Source organism: Onychostoma macrolepis, chromosome 05 (genome assembly GCF_012432095.1).
Source record: "Onychostoma macrolepis isolate SWU-2019 chromosome 05, ASM1243209v1, whole genome shotgun sequence".
NCBI classification, from domain to species: domain Eukaryota; kingdom Metazoa; phylum Chordata; class Actinopteri; order Cypriniformes; family Cyprinidae; genus Onychostoma; species Onychostoma macrolepis.
In genome coordinates, this window is record NC_081159.1 from 5,544,478 (window position 1) to 5,564,374 (window position 19,897).

Genomic DNA, 19,897 nt, shown 5'->3' on the forward strand with positions numbered 1-19,897 from the left:
TTTCCAACGCGTCAGCAACCCAGCGCCCAAAATGATTGACAGGGAGAGAGCTTTTATAATTGCCTAAAATGCGCGGGCCGCTGCTCTGAGTCTTCTTGAATAGTTTTGTGACTTCTCTACGACGCCTGTTTGACTAACAACATTTTATGCGTGGTATTACAAAAATCTCTCACAGCAACGTTTTATGTAATAATTGAGAATATTTGGTGTAAAATATGCAGTATGCCAATTTTTTCCCGAACATGGCCATAATCTAATTCTAGAAACCCAAACACGCCTTCACCGAACACCAGAGGGCGATATTTTTCAGCGTAGTTCGTGTAGCATATGGATATTAAACTTCTGGATGATATCTGATGTCTGTGGAACCCGACCCATATGGTTTGTTTTTTTGGTTTTTTTTACTCTAATACAAGATAAGTGACAATTTCCAAATATACAGAACGTTAAAATGAATAAATGTGTTCGTGCACGTATCTCTGCTGCCTTACCTCTACGTGACATGAATCTGATAGACATTATGCAGCCCTTGAGACTCTGATCCTCCCTTTCTCCTTTAGACCCTCAATCTGACGTCTACAGTAGACTAATTAAATGCTAAGATGTTTAGAATGACTCCTCTGTACCCCCAGAAAAGCAGATGAATGACGCTATACCAACCGATTTACACTGAAGCACTTCAGAATACAATTTATTGTTTTAAAGTAGGATGCCATTATTGTATGTGCATAGGGCAGTCCTTACCTAATGTACATCGTTTATGAATACAACTTCAACATTTTTTTTAATTCGAAACCATTTTTGACTGCTTCTGATTATACAAATGTGTCACATACATTAAAAAGATGAGTTCAAAACCTCAAGGACAAAATTAATGACAGGAAATAGCAAAGAACATACCATTTATCTATCTATTACTATTTATCTGTATGCCTTCTTTCTTTCAGTGTTAGTGGTGTCCTTATCTCAAATGATTTATAAGGGTCCTATAAGTGCAGCCACAGCATGTATGCAAAAATGATTTTTCTGTGTTCTTTGAGCTGTAGTTCTCTTCTCACATATCTATAGAATATTTTAGACTCTGTGCACTTCTAATAAACAAAACATCCCAGTTTACGTATATAACCATGGTTCCCCCAAGGGAACAAGACGCTGCGTCGAAACGCTATGGGAATGTCTTCAGCGTGGTCACGCTCTGAATCACGTGTAATCAGTCCAATGGAGTGGCGAGACGTCACGGGCGGAGTGACGTAGAGACCAGGAAGCTTAAAAGCATGTGCGGTGGAAACAGCAGCAGCTTCTGGTAGAATGAGGGAAGCACTCGCAGGGATGCCGGAAGTATAGCAATGAGACGCAGCATCTCCTTCCCTCGGGGAACCATGGTTAAAAAGACCCTCATTGGCCCATAAGAAACATCAAAGGAGGATTCGTTGCAGAGCATCTGACAAAATTAATCAGCACCGCCGAGAGTTCGCATGATCGTTAAGTCGAACCCGAAAGTAAAACACGCGCATTCCGTGCCCGACTCCCTGATGTGCGCAAATTAGGCTACATAACAAATTAGGCTGTTATTAGTATGTAGTCTATAATAGGTTGTGTAGTTGTCTATAGCTCTGTATCATGCTTGAAAAAAAATTGGTCTCTATTTGCACTTTGAATAGTATTGAGAGATTAGCCTAATGTATGTACAATGCTTTGGCAATATGTACCTAATTATGTCATACCAATAAAGCAATAGGAATTGATTAGCCTAATATGGCTGCACTTATTGTTCGTACTTAATATGACTAAGAAAGAACTGTGTTGTTTATTTTTTGTTATTTATACTGTTTTTATTTCTGTTCAATTTGTGAAAAGGCGTTCAGTTAGGAGCTAAAACGTTCTAGAAGCTCATAATTCATGTACAGTTCTGAAGTCTGAAGAGACTGCATATGATAATTCATACTCAAAGTAGAACTGAAATGACATTTATTACCAGATGACTAGTTAAAATAGTTTTTCCAGTCATGTATTTGGTCATTGAGAATTTTTTAAAAATGTGTAAAATAACCAGAGCCTGAGTGGGAAATACTCCACTGAATCGTGGTGGACGAGACTTGAACTGAATTCTGTAGCCTCTTTCTACAGTGTGCAGGACCCACTGAGACACATTTGGCATTAGCTTCCATGCTGCCAGACTGACCTCTAGTGTACTTAGAACGGCTAGCTCGGTGCCCTGAAGCGGAGGACCGGCAGGGGATGGCCGATCTAGCTGCTCTAGAGACCTCCTTGGAGGTAGCGAGCCTTCCAGAACCGATACGTTTCCGGGTGGAAGCTGAGAGAAGCGCTCACTGGAGCCCTGAAGCACTGGAGGTGGCAGTTAACAGACCGATTTCCTGAGGGCACTGAGGAGAGACGGGCACTGTGAGATGAGGTGTGTACCGCTCTTCCCCAGAGGGGCCTGCCCTCGGAAGTCGTGGGCCATGAGCATCATGACTTCTTAGCTGAGGCCTTCTTAGCCTGAAGGACGGTCCGCAGATCCGGCTTCGACTTAGAAGACCCCGACTTTGAGCATCGCTGCTCTCGGTCCCGTTGCGGAGGAGCACGAGAGGCAACGCTCTGTTTTTGTTGTTCCTGGTATGAGGAGGTGGTACGCGGGTGGGGCTGCTCCCACCCAGAAGCTAGAGAGGGGTGAGGGAAGAACCGCTGGAATGCCGCCGCTTGTCTACGAGCCTTCTGAAACCTGTCGACGACTGAGTTGACAGTGTCACCGAACAGGCCAGAAGGCGCAAGTGGGGTGTCTAGGAGGAAGACCCTGTCCTTGTCTCGGTTGCACTTTATTTTGATGGTCCATTTAACACATTCTATTGACTATAAGTAATGTTGCATCTACATTTCTACTGACTCTCATTAGATTGTTAGTAGTGTATTAGTTGACTGGTAGGGTTAGGGTTAGAATAAGTTGACCTCCTCGGAGGACAATAGGTGGAGCATCGAGCCCTCTCCCTGAGTGGAAGAACGTGCGTGCTTCCGATCTCTGAGAGAGGGCACTGGATCTGGAGGGTGAGGAAGAAGAAAGGGACTGGCCCGTCTCCATTCCCTCCACCAGATCCACTTGCGATCCCCATGACCGCAGCCGCCGCTCTGCCTCGGCAGAAGCAGGACCCGAGCCGTGGGGAACGCTGTTGAGAGCTCCCTCCTCAAAGGGAGCTCTCCGGGGAGCGGAGCGTCCGCTTCGAGAGACACTCACAATGCGGACAATCAGCCCCCTCGAGGACTGACTGAGCGTGTTCCGCTCCCAAAGAAACAACACACAGACTGTGAATCTCCACCCGTGATGAAGTGAGGGCAGGGAGTGACACAAAGCCTGAAATGCTGTTAGCTCTCTTAGCCATAGTAACTCGCAGCAAGACAGACAACAATAAATAACAATGACACAGACAGAGAGCGCTTACTGAACGACAGAAGCTGCTGCTGTTTCCACTGCACATGCTTTTAAACTTCCTGGTCTCTACGTCACTCTGTCCGTGACATCTCGCCACTCCATTGGACTGATTACACACGTGATTCAGAGTGTGGTCACGCTGAAGGCGTTCCCATAGTCAAGTCAAATCAAGTCACCTTTATTTATATAGCGCTTTTAACAATACAGATTATGTCAAAGCAACTTTCCAATATCAAAAAAAGTGTGTCAATAATGTAAAATGACAAAATTAAACACTCAATTTTCATTAAAAGGCATTTCATTATTGAATTCAATGATGTCATCGTCCAGCTCAGTTCAGTTTAAATAGTATCTGTGCAATCAATTTGACGATATCGGTGACAGAATGGAGAAAAAAACCTTGGGAGAAACCAGGCTCAGTCGTGGGGGTCAGTTCTCCTCTGACCAGATGAACCAGCAGTTCAATTCCAACTGCAGCAAAGTCAGATTGTGTAAAGGACTCATCTGGTTCCTGAGGTCTTGTCCCGATGGCTGTCTAGGTGACAAGGTCTTCACTGGGGATCTGTCTCTGGGGCTCATCTAGGTGTCCTGATCTCTGCTGACGTTCAGGGCTGTAGAGGTCATCTCTAGGTGCTGATCCACCATTTGATCTGGATAAGGACTGGATTCGGGTGACTGCAGTAACTATCTGATCTGGATACGGACTGGATCGGATGGCTACGGTGATGTCGGAATAAGAAAGAAACAGATTAATATTAGCGTAGATGCCATTCTTCTTACGAAGTAACAAGTACATCGGGTGTTATGGGAAGTGTTCCCGGTTCTGGTTGACCTAATTAATGCAGCCTAACAATCCTTTAATGGATTTTAATATTAGAAGCATATTAGTGTGTTATGTTTACGCCAGATTAAAGAGATGGGTCTTTAATCTAGATTTAAACTGACAGAGTGTGTCTGCCTCCCGAACAGTGTTAGGTAGATTGTTCCAGAGTTTGGGCGCTAAATAGGAAAAGGATCTGCCTCCCGCAGTTGATTTTGATATTCTAGATATTATCAAATGGCCAGAGTTTTGAGAACGCAGTGGACATGGAGGACTATAATGTGATAAGAGCTCGCTCAAGTACTGAGGAGTTAAACCATTCAGGGCTTTATAAGTAATTAACAAAATTTTTAAATCTATGTTTAATAGGGAGCCAGTTGACAGAACCGGGCTAATGTGGCCTAACTCTAGCTGCTGCACTTTGGACCATCTGGAGTTTGTTTATTAAGCGTGCAGAACAACCACCCAATAAAGCATTACAATAATCTAACCTTGAGGTCATAAATGCATGAATTAACATTTCTGCATTTGACTTTGAGAGCATAGGTCTCAATTTAGATATATTTTTAAGATGAAAAAATGCAGTTTTACAAATGCTAGAAACGTGGCTGTCAAAGGAAAGATTGCTATCAAATAGCACAACTAGGTTCCTAACTGATGACGAAGAATTGACAGAGCAGCCATAAAGTGTTGACAGTGTTCTAAGTTATTACATGTGGGGGATTTAGGTCCGATAATTAACACCTCTGCTTTTTCAGAATTTAGCAGTAAGAAATTACTCTTCATCCAGTTTTTTTATATCGACTATGAATTCGCACTTCCAATATTCACACTGGAAGCGTTTGTACAGCGTTACATCAGCAGCTCCAAAGCGACATATTTCTTTACAAAGACAACTATAAATTTGTTTTTAGAAGTTGGTCAGTTATAAACTTGAAAGTTTCAAAGTCTTGAAAGTTTATGAACACGGGGATTCGTGTGTAAATGGTAAACAAAAACAGCTCCTATCATGTCGTTTCAGTCATACTTAAATATAGAACGTGCTGTTTAAATACAGTTTTTTTTTTTGTTTTGTTTTTTAAATAATACACCATACTTTCACCCTCCGGGGCTTGAGCACCCACGGAAAAACGCGAGATACGCGCTATTAATTTGAACCAAGTTATAGCTTGTGTCCATAATATTTGGTATAGAAGCTGTTGATATTGCTTTATGGCCTAATTTCTTGTGATCAAGCTCCGTTTTTGTAACTGATCGGGAGAGATTATTTGTTGGATTTTAAGTAATCGTTAGGCTAAATTAGAATGTCAAAATGTTTTAAGTTATTATTTATGTAGGCTAGAGCTGAATAAAAAAAAAGGTATAAATAAAATGAATTTAAAAAAATTAATGAATAAAAGTAGGCTATGCATTTCTGGCCAATTGTAATTTAAAGTTTAGTATAGCCTACCTAATATTTTTCTTAGAAGCTGTCAATATGATTTATAAGATTTTTTGTGTCTATGTCCTCTTGTGTCCTTGTTTGTAATTTGTGCCTTGTGTCTGTTTTTGTAGCCTAACTGAAGACCTGGAGCAATATAATTATTTGTTCTATTTTAGGTAATTGTTAAATGAGAATATTATGTTTAAATCGCCTAATCATTTGTTTATATGGGCTAGAGATTAATTAAAAGGTGTGTTTCTAATCAAACCGTAGGTGAACACGCTGAGCGTAATATTTTTATTAGGCCGAATGTTGAAGATGTCAGTGTCACGGATCAGCCAGGCTCATTCACCTACCAATCACAACGCACTTCTTCACCCGAGTATTAATTAAAAAGCACACACCTCACACAAGCTCTGTCTGATCTCGTTCCTTTTGAAGTGGACTGATGCTATTACAGCAAGTTACCTGCTTACTTGCCTTGATTACCCACTTACTTACCTTGATTACCTACTTACCTTTTGTCTCATCTCCAGCGTGTTCTTCCCAGCTCTACTCCATCGTCTGTGTTCCCAAGGATCTCCACGAGTGTGTCTCCATCATCCAGGATTGTGAGGTGTGTGTGTGCTCCGCTCCCCTTGTCCACAAGCTCTTGTGAGAGCAAGAGAACTTCCATTATCACCCTCATCATACTACTGTGCCTATTCATTGAACTTATTACTCCCCTCCATCAGATTCGCTTCTGGCGTGCTGGCACCCACTGGCTGAAAAAGAAATAAAACTGAATAATTAAACTAGTTTAAATGGATAAGTCTTCTACGTATTTTTGATTCTTCATCTTCTTTCCTGACATACTCAAATCTGTGAGAAAACACACTAGACATGCTTATTCTGTGCATTTTTCACACTTTTTGTGTGAAATATTTATTTTGTCCATCAAAAGTGTGCTGTCACTTTAATTGAGCGTGAAAGGCGCAGCAAAAATAGACTTGGTGCTGAAACCATCGATTCAGCGCTGCTCCTGCTCCCGGTGCGAATGCACTCATTTGTTAACATGCACGCCGAAAAAAATACGTGTTGCTCACGCTTGCGGTGTGAACAATTAAATTGTTACTCTTAAATTGGTTTGGTTGTTTTTTTGTATTTTCTAGTTCGGGGAACAGACACAGTCTCTATAGTGTGATATCTAGGTGAAAGAGTCTCTATGTGCTGAAAATTAACTGACTTCTGTGGCGTGAGGCAGCTAGCAGACGGCCGGTTTAGCCAGTCTATCTGCTTCCTGACCTGGGCCCCAGTTAGTCAAGTACGAACTCTAAGACTATGTGCCATATTTCTAGAGAGAAGAGCGGCACCACCCCAGGAGGAATGAAGACTGTCTCTTTTCAACAGGTCAGGTCTGCCCCAAAAACTCGTACAATTGTCTATAAAACTTATGTTATTCTGCGGGCACCACTTAGACATCCAGCCACTGAGCGATAACAGTCTGCTATGCATCTCAGGAGGGGTGCATCTTTGGATGCAATGGATGCAGCCAAAGACTAAAGATATGCAGCGTCGGTAAAGTTGTTGAAATGAATAAAATTATTATTTTTTTGTAATGTACAATAAAACTATATAAGTTACATATACACTATTACATTATTGTATAATTATAATAGAATATATAATTCAGTTTACATCACCTTCATAAATTAAATAAAAACGTAAAAAAGAAAAAACACACAGATGCACATTCTTCATTCAATATTTTGTAGATGTAGAGTTTTAAAAAATTGTAGAATTTTATGTAGAAAAGTTAAATCACCATCTTTTTCCGACCAAAGTGACTTGAACGCACCCGACGTCTTGATAACGATTTGTCAACTCGTAAGTACGAACGTCCCAGGAGGACTTGAACGCAGCATAAGATGGAGATTCCACAGAAAAGCGAAGCTACACGGAGCTACAATCGCAAACCTCTCAGCAGCATGACAGACAGGAACCGGAAGTCCAAGTCCCATAGCGTTTTGACGCAGCTCGAGTTCCTGAAGGGGAACACAAATAGCTTTCTATTAACATGTAGAACCTAATCTTTTGAAAAACATCTCTCTTACCAGATTGTGACCAACCTCAGAGGAGAGGTAAACACATTTGTCACAACACATCATCCGAAAAAGTGTCATGGTGACAAATGTTTGCTGCACATTTGAACAAAAAATATGGAAATTATTTTGTTCAGCTTGAAATATGTACTAATTCACTACTTCAGTATATTAGCAAAATAGGCAGAGAAATCAGGAATAAAACTGTGTATTATATGAATGAGAAATTTTGCAATGTTCATGTAATATGACCTTGACTGTTAAAAATAAATGGTATGTTTTAGCCCAGATTAATGCCCTTCTATGATAATTTTCTCTACAGATAAAATGGCAAGCATCACAAATGATTACAACAGGGTGAAAACAGGTAAGTGTCCCTGGAACTGGAAACAAAGTGTTGTGCTTGGATTTCTTTCTTATTATAGTAGAGAGCTTTAGCTCTTTGAGTTATTGTACTCCATACAATCTTGAGATTTCTGTTCTGATTTCATAACTTCCATACATTATTGCAAAGCTGTGTGTGCATAATGCCTCGAGCCTTCATTCGAATGAAGTAAGACTTTGGAAAAGTTCTGTCCAGGGCCGTCCTTTGGGCAGTGCAACTAGTGCAGTCGCAAACCTGTCCCTAACCTTACCCCTATCCCACCTCAATAGCAGCAAATGTGTTTTGCAATACAGTATGAACACAATAAGTACATTGTACTTATTTTTTGATGTAAGTACATAGTAGTTAAGACCACCTAATATAAAGTGGGACCCTTAAATGTATAATTGCACTGTAACAAGGACACCTTAAAATAAACTTTAACCAAAATAATTTTCAAAGCTTCACTTTTCACAATTGTTGATGCCAAGGCCTGTGGTTATAGAGCGTCAAATTGGCTTTCAGGTTTGGAGCAGTTACTTGCATCTAGTGATTTTTCAGATGTTTGGTAACAGAACAGCCCTGAAGTTTCTCAAGGCCATCAAGCACATGTTAATGGACACCGTTATCAGTTGAAGGTTAAAATTCTTCCTGTTGGCCTTCAGAAAGCCTCTGGAGCTGACAGATACAAAACATAAAGTGTTTTTTTTTAAGTATGTCTCCCACAAAGTCTGGCTGTAAATTATACTTCACATTCAAAAGTGTTAGCTGCCTGCGCAGTACATTCATGGATAGAAAGGTTTTTCTTGGAGATCCAGTGGTAGTTCCTAGCACACTTATCTCTCTTTCACTCATTGTCAAGGTTTCTGCTTTGAAAAGCATGACATATTATAAGAAAGTGAGCATTACGGTTTTGAAAAGTATGGAGACTGTATGATTAATTTTATATTTCACAAGAGCATGTAAGATTTGTTTTTTTCACAGAGAACCAGCTGGCTATGAACCTTTTGTGTGAGTTGAGGCACAGTCTTCAGTCAATGAAGGCAATCAGCACACCAATCAGAAGCACATTAATCCCATGCACATTTCACATCAGATTCTAGACGGAGCTCAGCGACTGGGGAAACATTTTGACAGTTGAAGTAAAATGACATCTATCAGAGCCAGAATGTTCCTTAGTGACATCATAGATTTTAATATGTTTGAGAGATTGTTACTATTATTATTTATAAGTAATAATAATAATAGATACATTTTCATTTTTAAAAGTTAATTAATTAATTAATAAATTGCAGTATACACTGTAAAAAGTGATAAGTTGACTTAACTTAAAAATTAAGGCAATGGGTTTCCTCAATTTTCTTTAAGTAAATGATAATTAAAAAAATAATTTAAGTGAATTGTCAAGTTCACTTAACTTTGTTTTTATTATTATTATTTACTTAATAATTTTAAGGCAACGGGTTTCCTCAATTTTAAGTTAAGTCAACTTATCACTTTTTACAGTGTAGTAAATGTGCAGAAATTACACAAAACATGAGTGTGAGAGTGTGAGGCTGAGGCCATGTGTTATTATGGTATCTTTGAGATATTATTATAGTTTTTATTAATATTAATATTTTTACATTTTCTGTTTTTAGTTAAAATGTTTAGAAATTGTGTATTTTTTTCTATTTATATATTTGTATGTCTGTATAGTTGTTATAATTTTTGTATTAGTTATTTTGTATTAGTGTTATTTTAATACATAAAGTTAAATTAAATTAAATTAAATTAAAATAAAATCTTTCTTTCTTTATAGTTTTAGTTTCAGTTTTAGTTAATCCTGCCTGAGGCTCAGACATTATTACCCAGATATGTCCAGTATGAAAGGTTCTGGAAAAATAAGCAATATCCTTCGAAATATCTTTTTTTTAAAGTTATGTCACAACAGTTTTCTCAGAATGGATCAGTCTCACACTGAGAATCAAAATGATGTGTGATTTGTCCTCTAAAATGGTTTATGACCTTAAGATCAAAGCTGCTCCCTTTGTATCTCATCATAAAGCCAATATTTGTGGCTCAGTTGTGAAAATTATTGAACTCTATCTGAATGCTGTTTTTATAAAAAGCTGGTCAGAGTGACAAACCAAAAAGGATTGTTGGTTTATAAGACCATGACTAAGAACCGACAATTCTATCACACGTTCCCCTATGCTGCTCATTATTAATTAGAAATTAATAATATTAATTAGGTAAATTAAATAAACTATTAAACTTAACTATTATTATACTGAATTATATTATATTGTATTATATAATATACTAAATCATATTTTTTTTATATATTTAGTGATGTGACAATTATATTTAGTCAAACTTCAAAGTGTTTTTTAATTGGCCTTTTCCTTTTCCTTAGAGGGCTGAATGAATGAATGAATGATTAAATGAATGAATGAATGAATGAATCCCAGGAAATCTTGGTGCAATCATGCAGTATCCACAGTAGTGATCAACAGTATATCAACAATAAACAACAACAACAACACACACACACACACACACACACACACACATACACATGCACAAAGGAAGTGGATCAATACAGCCCATATACAACAAACATGAAGACAAAACCATAGGTAAAATAATTTTCAGCTAATAATAATTTGTTATTATTTCAGTCATTTTATTATTTAAATACTTTCAATTAAGTATCCAGAACTCTTTTAGCTTTTTTTTTTTTCAGTGTATGTCTTTGTTTATGAATTGTGGCATTTGGATATTTGTTGATATTTTTAAAAAAAGAAGAAAATTGTCAGTTTTTGGTGAACATCCACCACATACCTCAAAAGTTTCAAAGAAATAATGGGTAAGTATTCTGTGAAGCGGTTTCCTACAAGGCAATTATACTAAACCCACAATTGCAGTATTTAAAAGAAGTGGTCTCATATAAGGAGTTTAAGTCAAGGTGAATGTTATCGGCTGACAGCTTTCTTTGCTTCTCGGTAAGAAACTGAAGATACATTCACATTCAGACTTTAATAGGCTTTCCAAGCTATTTTAAAACCACAAAACTCAGACAATGAATGATATCATATGCAGGCTTTTCAAGATTCCAAGGTAGTTCTTTTTTTCCTTAACTTCACAAATACTTTGCACAAATACTACGCTGTTATGGAAGTACGCAACAATAAGTAATGCATGTTGATATTCACAGTTTTTTTGTATTAGCAATGCTAATACACATATTAGAGGGCTCCTAAATGGCATAAATGAGAGCTCAGTGGTCGCTAGTGAAGGTTTTGGCATGCTGTTTGGGGTATTTGGTGCCAATTAGTCACTTAACATTTTCATAATATAATTTCCTGCAGATTGAAGTGGTTAGAACTGAGTGCCCATAATGCAAGGTGGCAGATTTCAAACTTGTGTTCTTCCAGGGGTCTTGGGGCAGCCATTGAGATATATTATATCAGCGTTGGCCATTTAAAAATAAGCAAATCGAGGGAATGAAATAGTAATCGGGCTCACGATTTATTATTATTTTTCTTGCATGTCATGTGCGGGGCTCCGTAGCTACTGGTCTATGATGTTTACATATTTTCTTTGATGTGGAAATTCTCTCTGATTCATTTCTTTACATAGTCCATCAAGGTCAAATATGAAGAACGAAGAAAAATCTTTCTGAGATTGTATCGAGGAGAGAGGGCCTTTAGTTTGACTTTGATCTGACCGCCATGATCCATCATTTGATCTGATCAGAATCTCATGAACTGATTTGATCCCAAGATCAACATCTGAGTGCACCATGAGGAGACCATCAGATGACAAAAACCTGTCAAGAACTGAATTTTAAAGTAAACTTGTGCTGGTTTCTATTCTGTAAGATATTCATGATCTTTGAAGGGATAGTTTACCCAAAAATGAAAATTCTGTCATGAATTACTCTCATGTCGTTCCAAACCCATAAGACCTTCGTTCATCTTCGGAACACAAATTAAGATATTTTTGATTAAATCTGAGAGTTTTCTATCCCTGCATAGACAGTAACGCAACTACCATGTTCAAGGTCCAGAAATGTAGTAAGGGCATTGCTGATATTGTCCATGTGACATCAGTGGTTCAACCTTAATTTTATGAAACTACGAGAAGACTTTTTGTGTGCAAAGAAAACAAAAATAATGGCTTCAATAAATGACTTTATTCAACAATTTCTTCTCTTCTGGGTCATTCTCCCCTGTGCATTGATGACAGTACCACAACGTATGCATGTGCATTCCTCTGCTTGTAAACAAAGCGCAGCACATACGTCGTGATACTCTCATGAATGGCAGTGGAGACTTGTTGAATGAAGTCGTTATTTTTGTTTTTTTTGCGCACAAAAAGTATTCGTCAAAAAATATCTTAATTTGTGTTCTGAAGATGAATGAAGGTCTTACAGGTTTGGAACAACATGAGGGTGAGTAATTAATGACTGAATTTGCATTTTTGGGTGAACTATTCCTTTAAGACCAAGGCTTCACTCTCTCTCCTTGTCTCTGTGTGGTTGACCTTACCATGGAGCTTGCAGCTTTGTCCTTGAAACAAAGAACATCCCAAAATTAGATGCTGAGCCTCCTCATTCATAGACCCACATGCACACACGCTTGCACAGAAGGACAGCATGGCCTTTCGTAAGTGTGTGCAGGTCCTGCTCCGTTCCAGCTTGGCTCCATTGTGCCACCCAGGATCCACGAGGACCCATCCAAGATTTCTTCACACAGTTCCCAGACTCTGCAGTCAATCCCAGCCAAATGGGTAAGGATCAAATGTACTTCTCTTGTTGTTTCACATAATGCTTTGTGTCTGTACATGGAATATGCAAATTATAGATACCTTAAAACAAGTCACACCATCCAAATACCATCCAAACCATCCAATTTAATGCGTCACAGCAGTGTAGCCAATGAGGTTTGGCTATTTTTATTTGCTAATTTAATTTAAATGTACAAAGAAAAATAACAGAGGCATTGTAATGGCCAGCTGTGGAAGTCACACCTCTTTAAAGAGGGGTTGGAATAACAAAATATGTGCATGTCGCTATACACTGTAAAAAAAAAAAGAAAAGTTGAGCCAACTTAAAATTTTAAGGCAACCAGCTTCAGCAGAAATTTGAGTTTTCTTAACTTGTTGTTTTAAGTTTATACAACAAAAATTTGAGACAACTCAAAAATCTCCCACAAAAATAAGTTGAGCAAACTCAAAAATCTGCTGAAGCTGGTTGCCTTAAAATTTTAATTTGGCTAATTTTTTACAGTGAAGAGTCTAATTGCACACAGACCCAGGTTTATTAACCTAAAGGTACAGTGTTACTGAATATAAAGAGTATTTTTTAACAAGAAATGTTCTATGATTATGTGGAGAATAAATTACAGTTATATGTCTGGTTTGCTTGAGTGAAAATGAAACACTTTGGGTTCCTTTTTTATTCTTAATTCTAACACATTATACTTCATATCACATCCTTCTTGTTTGATTCAGACATTCTCTGATGAAAGAGATAATGTTAAAGATGTTGTGTGCAAAGAATGACCAACTGTTATAGCTCTTAGTAACTAGTTGGTTTGTGTGCGTGTGTACAAGTGCAAGTAGTAGTGTAAACTTGACCGCACTTGCACTTATTATTTTATACATCACATGACCTTAGACCTTTGTATTCTTAGCTTTAATGCACTCAATATAGAGAAGAAACATTTGCTCTCTTCAGTATTGTGTGTGAACAGCATATCTACTTTAGTATTGTGCTTTTATTAGACTCTTAAATAAGGTGAAATCAGCCCACTCTTATCAACCCACCGGGGTTCCACAGGAATCAAAGGTGCTTTTCTTCTCCACCCACACCGGATTGTTTGGAACTGCCTGTAATCAGATGGTGTTTCTATCAATGCTGTGCAGATAACACAGACTCGTTCCCCTATCTACTTCTGCATCTGTAATCTGAGAAAAGATCTGTGCATTCCTTGACATATCGGACTGGATGACTACTGATTGCTTTTGACTCAAGCTCAATAAGACTGTCTTCTCCCTCCTGGCCAAAACCTCCCTTCACCAAATCTCTTTTGATCATGCAAAAATACAACGAGCGAAAGTGTCCACTAACAAAGTGATCCACAAATTACAATGAGATGTGAGGCAAAAAAGTACTTTCTGTTCAAAAGGATGCATTGTAAAAACATGCAATACAGAAAACAGGAAGTGTTAACGGAACTATTTCTATGTAAAATAATACTTATTTTTAGACCACAAAGATATGCTCAAGTATTTGACAATTGAATTGAATTGTCGAATGACATTTGACATGTCCAGATGCTTTGTGCTCCACAACATAAGGAAAACTACTCTACCCAGCTCCTCATTAAAGTCCTGGTCCTCTTTCACGACTGGACTGTCAGAATCCTGGAAAATCTTTCCAACTCATTCCTTTTCCTGTCAGGCTGCCAGTATCTATTAGAATTCAGTGTCAAAGGCCTGGTCTCGATCATCAAGTGCTACATGTCAGGCTGGCCATTATTATCAGCCATTTCTGGTCACCTATTCATTCTGTATTTCCACCTGAAGGATTGTGCTCATCCAGGCCTAGAAAACCCATCATCCCTGCACATTGGTGAAACAAAGCTTCAATTATTGACATGTAATTGGACTCTCCAGCTATATTTAGACAAAGCCTTGTGTCACCCATCCTTCCGACTCAAGCAAACAAGATCTAAGTGTTTTTTGCTCACACAGCAGTAAAATATGTTTGTCAGTCCAATTTCTGTGCTCTTCAATAGTCATAAATATTGTAATTATGAGTTCTGAGCAAATCAGTGAAGTTGTACTTATGAGTGGAAAGTCGTACTCACATACTACCTGAGCTGTCGAGTCGTGACGGTGGAAGTGGTGTGTCAGCTTTAAACATTTCGGAAATGCTGGTCTATAATATATTTTATTTAAAAAAAAAATATCGATAGAGATTAGCAAGTGAAAGATAAGTCTGTAGTGAATTATAATAAATGATTTTGCAAGTTATTTTCATTTTACATGATGTATTTCAATTAGCTGTGATTGAGGAAGTATAACCCAAAGCAAAAAAGGTACACAGCTGTCAAACTATGCAGGGATGTAACAATATGCTATTCATGGATGAGTGACACTGAAACGTGTTCAGAGTCTCCTGTGTATAGTGCGTGAGTCATCAAAGAAGAGTCTAGAACAGGAACAGTCACATGAAAAATCTGACATGACATTTGTCATCTGCTTCACAGAACCACCTAATTCACTTAAATTTGAAATGCAAATTGCCCCAAAGCAAGTTTGCAAAGAATAGTCCCTTATAAACCCTTATAAAGACCTAATTTGTCTTTTTAAAATAAACCCTTGTCTGACTGAAATTGTGCCAGTCAGATTTTTGCAAAGTTGGACTAACAGACTTAGATAATATGATTTGTAGCTCAACATGGTCCAGCATGTATACACATTAATCGACCTACTGTTGACCTCGCCGTTCTGCGTATGAGGTGACGTGTTTTTAATGACCTAAATATTCAGTTACGCATAGTGTCATATCTACTTGGACAGACAAGTAACGAATGTGGCTGGACTACACGAATACCCATAACTCAATTATGACTGTTCACATAACGCAATGACAATGACAAATGCCCTAGTCGGGGTCATTTTTCTTGTGTTGAGAGGACGGTAATCTACCTTTCATTTTCTACTTGTAGCAAGTCCAAAAACACTCAAATTTGAATTGTAGCCTTTTTCTGGGCTTTGCTATTTAACTGCACTGCAAAGACTAATAAAGGCCAGAGGATCATGTTTAATGTCATATGTTCTTTGACAAACGTCTAATAAAAGTTTTTTTTTTTTTTTTTTTCATTAGGTCTTTAATTACAAAATTCAAAGGTGTCCGTTGATTGTGTCATTGTCTGTGATTTACAGGCAAATCATTAATGCCTAACTGAGCAATCATAAGGGCCCTCCTTTGCACATGAACGATTAAGAGATTGCAAACACATTGAATGATTGAAACTAATCAACATCCTTGTGTAATCAAGAGTTAAATTAGTGCAGTTTCTCACTCTTTAACCTGTTAAAACTGTCACTGGCCCACTGGTGGGCCCACTAGTCATTAGTGTGCAAGAGTGCACCTGAAAAATCTGCATCATAACAGGAGTTCTGACCTTCTCTATCACACTTTAGAAATCATGAGAAATTATATATCAATTGAAAACTTAAAATCTCAAAATTCATCCATCCTTTGAAAAGCATTTTAAAATCAGACATTGCATTACCATGAAAATGGAACATCAAAATCATGTTAGAAAATGTTTTAGTTCATGAATTATAAAAAAAAAAATAAGTTTGGATAGTTCACTTTCACATCTATGTTCAAAAATGTGAGTGACAGTTAAGAGGTTAAAACGCATACTAAAAAAATAATAAAATAGGATATTCCTGCTCAGAAACTGTATTTCACTTTAACACTATACTTGACTCATCAAGCCAATCCATTGTTTGCAATTATATTTTTTCTTTTTTTTTTTTTGTCAGTGAGAATGTCTCTACCAAGAACATCAGTGCAATGAAATGAGTTCAGTATGTTTATCTCTGTGTGATGGTGTGTGTGTGTGTGTGTGTTCTCAGTTCCTCAGGCTCTAAAGTGCTGGTGCACATTATAAATCAGTCGGGGGTAAAGAGCAGCGTGTTTGTCACAGAGGGAGAGACTCTTCTAGACGTTGTCATCAAGAAGAATCTTGACATCAGTGGCTTTGGTAATGAAACTATTTTTTTGTGTTATTTTGGCTCCATGTGATCATTCTAAGTCCCATCTGTTTTAAATGTGTGTGTGTTATGGAACTTTTGCTTCCGTAATGATGTTCCCACTACTTGTTTTCCATTTAACCTATTCTAAACCATTTTGTTATGGCTTACATGTGACAAAATAATTTTTACTTAAAGTCAACATGAAATAGAAATGCTCATCTTTTCTTCTCTGATGTGATGTATATCTAAGTGAAACAGCTTCTCAAGCCAGAATAAAACATGTGGGGTGGGACTTGATAATTTGTAGTATATTGAAAATTGATTGGATCTAAAGATCTGTGCGGGATCAATTTTATGTTATGCTCCTTCTAAAAACATGTTTTATTTATTGTTATTATTGTTAACTTACATAAAAAATGATATAGATAGATAGATAGATATACTGTAGATATAGATACAGCAGATAAGTTACATTTATAGTAACTTATAAATAGTTCTGTTCCAGTAAGATTATATTTTGCTCTGGTGTCATAATCTTTTTTTTCCAGCTCCGACACACATTTTTAAAAAAAGTTTTATTTTATTTTTTTACATTTTACATGTATATTTTACTATCATCTCACAAATCATTGTTTCTGTCAGTGCAAACATTAAAATATATGAAAATTACTATGTACAGAAATTATGTTTACCTATTTATTCAGATGTGTTACATTCTTGATTCATTCTTTGCAAAAAAAAAAAAAAAAAAGAATAAAAATGGTTCTGTTCTTATTCTGGTAGGTTTAGGGGTAGAGTAAGGGGATAAAAAATACAGTTTTTACGATATAATAACCATTGCAGGTACGTCTATGGAATCCCCATAAAACATCGAAACTCAACATGTGTGTGTGTGTGTGTGTGTGTCTTAGGAGCATGCGAGGGCACTCTAGCCTGTTCCACCTGTCACCTGATATTTGAGGAGAGTGTGTATGACAAACTGGAGCCAATGGTGGATGAAGAGGTTGACATGCTGGATTTGGCTTACGGACTCACCAAGACGTAAGACACCTGGATCTAAAGTGTCAGATTGTGAAGTCAGTAGAGCTTTAATGATTTAGAATGATTTATCCAGTACTAGTCACAGACATCCCACCTCTCCCAGAAGGTCTGGGAGACCAATATGTCTCCTGCATATTGATAGCAGCTCCCTGACTCTCGCAAATGGGAAACTCCTAGACTCCTGGAAATCGAGTGAGAGAGAGAGAGAAACCCTGTTTCCAGGGTATTTATTCATTGATCCAGTAACAAATTGTCAGTGAGCATGCAGTTACCATTTTATTATGCAGTATTATTCACGGGTGGGGGTAATGCTACCTCCCTGAAATGAGTTTTTGCAGGGTGGGATGTCTCTAATAACATCAATGCATCTTAGACAATAAAGAAATGATTTTACTTAAATTGTTGGTGAATTATGACAAGAAAAGGAGTACTATAAGATATCAACAATGAATGAATGAATGAAGGAAGGAGGCATTTATATAGAGCTTTATTGTGTATTGCAATACAGCCTGGGGGGTGTCTCTCCTCAACCACCACCAGGTGTGCAGCATCCACCTGGATGATGCGACGGCAGCCACAGGACAACGGCGCCAGTGCGCTCACCACACACCAGCTACAGGTGGAGAGGAGAGAGTGTCATAGAGCCAATCAAGTGGATGGGGATTATTGGGAAGCCATGACTGACAAGGGCCAGTGGAGGGAATTTGCACAAATGAACAATGCACAAATTAAATAGAACTGAGCTGAGCACAAGTAAACTGAAGTGAATTAATGATTTCTAAAATACAAAATAATAACATACTAACTTCTAATCGGTGCTGTAGTAACCGGTACTTTAATAAACTGATTAAATGCTATTATTTCAGGAGACTCAGGTGTTCACAAGGACATTATACATATATATGTAACTGTCCTTGTTGTGAAGACCATGCAATGGATGTTTTAGTCAAATGGTAAATCTTGACTTAAAACTACTGTAAAAAATTAGGTTTCTTTTTTTGTTCATTGTGGTAATGATTTTTGCTGCTGTTCTGTCATTGGTTTAGATCTCGTTTGGGTTGTCAGGTGACTGTGGAGCGCTGGATGGACGGAATGACAGTTCACGTTCCTCAAGAGATCAACGATCAGCGAGGAAAACAAGAGGCAGTGAGCAGCAAATGATACACAAGCAGTCACATGTACGATTTCCATGTTAACTTAACATGGAACATGGTACTTTGAAATTACACAAAATAATAAAATGAATGTGACCCACTAGTATGCCTCTGTATATCACCCAAAATAATCTTAGCACAGCAACAAACAGGGTGAATATTTCTTTCCTTAATGGGGTCATGACATGAGAAATCACATATGCCTTGATATTTTGGCATATAAGAGGTCTTTAAAACATCCTGCAAGCTTCAAAGCTTAAAACATCCTCTTCGTTACAAACAAAGCATTTATTCAATCATGCTCCGAAAATGGCTCGTTTTGGATAGTAAAAACTAACTTTTTTTTTTTGTGCAAAAGCTTTATTAGCATTATAAATAAACCTCAAGGAACATATTAATATAATAAATAATCCATGTTATGACCTCTTTAAGCTCCATTACATAAGTTTTGTCTCTTTGTTGCCATCTCTGTTTGAAACCCCTCAACTCCAGTTATCTTCTTTACGTGGGTTGTGCATCGGCACGGCTCCTCAGCGCAGTTGAATCTAATGTTTTGAGGCGTGTGTGTGGGCTATCAATCAACGCACCAGTGTGGATATTCACTGTACTGTGGAATTACAGATGATGCGTCTTGGAAGTACGTATGTCCAAAATAAAAAGTTTCACATGTCATCTTAGCAAGTAAAGTAACATGTCTGCCAGTTTTGTTCTGACCAACAACAAAAAAAAAAGTACAATAAATCGCGCTACCAGTGGTGAATAAATCTAAAAACTGCAAAGTTAGCTCAGATCACGTCAAACTGTGCAAATTATTATTGTTATGC

At 37.7% G+C, this 19,897-nt stretch overlaps 1 protein-coding gene and 1 long non-coding RNA gene across 3 annotated transcripts; both read left to right on the forward strand.

Moving 5' to 3' along the window:
• Positions 1–290: 290 nt before the first annotated feature.
• On the forward strand, positions 291–6,478 carry LOC131541410 (uncharacterized). The gene is made up of 3 exons (XR_009271493.1): positions 291–381; positions 6,204–6,283; positions 6,402–6,478. It is a non-coding gene; the product is annotated as an uncharacterized LOC131541410 (long non-coding RNA).
• A 6,069-nt stretch (positions 6,479–12,547) lies between these two features.
• On the forward strand, positions 12,548–19,176 carry fdx1b (ferredoxin 1b). 2 transcript variants are annotated; one of them, XM_058777322.1, is made up of 5 exons: positions 12,548–12,888; positions 16,759–16,886; positions 17,790–17,919; positions 18,786–18,872; positions 18,966–19,176. In XM_058777322.1, coding segments are annotated over exons 1-5 (480 nt in total). In that variant the 5' UTR covers positions 12,548–12,754; the 3' UTR covers positions 18,967–19,176. The 2 variants fall into 2 exon arrangements, with proteins under 2 accessions (XP_058633305.1, XP_058633304.1); XM_058777321.1 differs by lacking the exon at positions 18,786–18,872 and having other exon boundaries at positions 12,555–12,888.
• Positions 19,177–19,897: the final 721 nt, after the last annotated feature.

What these genes read in the sequence shown, in the direction of transcription:
- fdx1b (XM_058777321.1), top strand. Translation starts at nt 12,755, where the DNA reads ATGGCCTTTCGTAAGTGTGTGCAGGTCCTGCTCCGTTCCAGCTTGGCT. An exon ending in AGTCAATCCCAGCCAAATGG is followed by an intron (nt 12,889 to 16,758) that starts GTAAGGATCAAA and finishes GTGTGTTCTCAG; the next exon opens with TTCCTCAGGCTCTAAAGTGC. An exon ending in TCTTGACATCAGTGGCTTTG is followed by an intron (nt 16,887 to 17,789) that starts GTAATGAAACTA and finishes TGTGTGTCTTAG; the next exon opens with GAGCATGCGAGGGCACTCTA.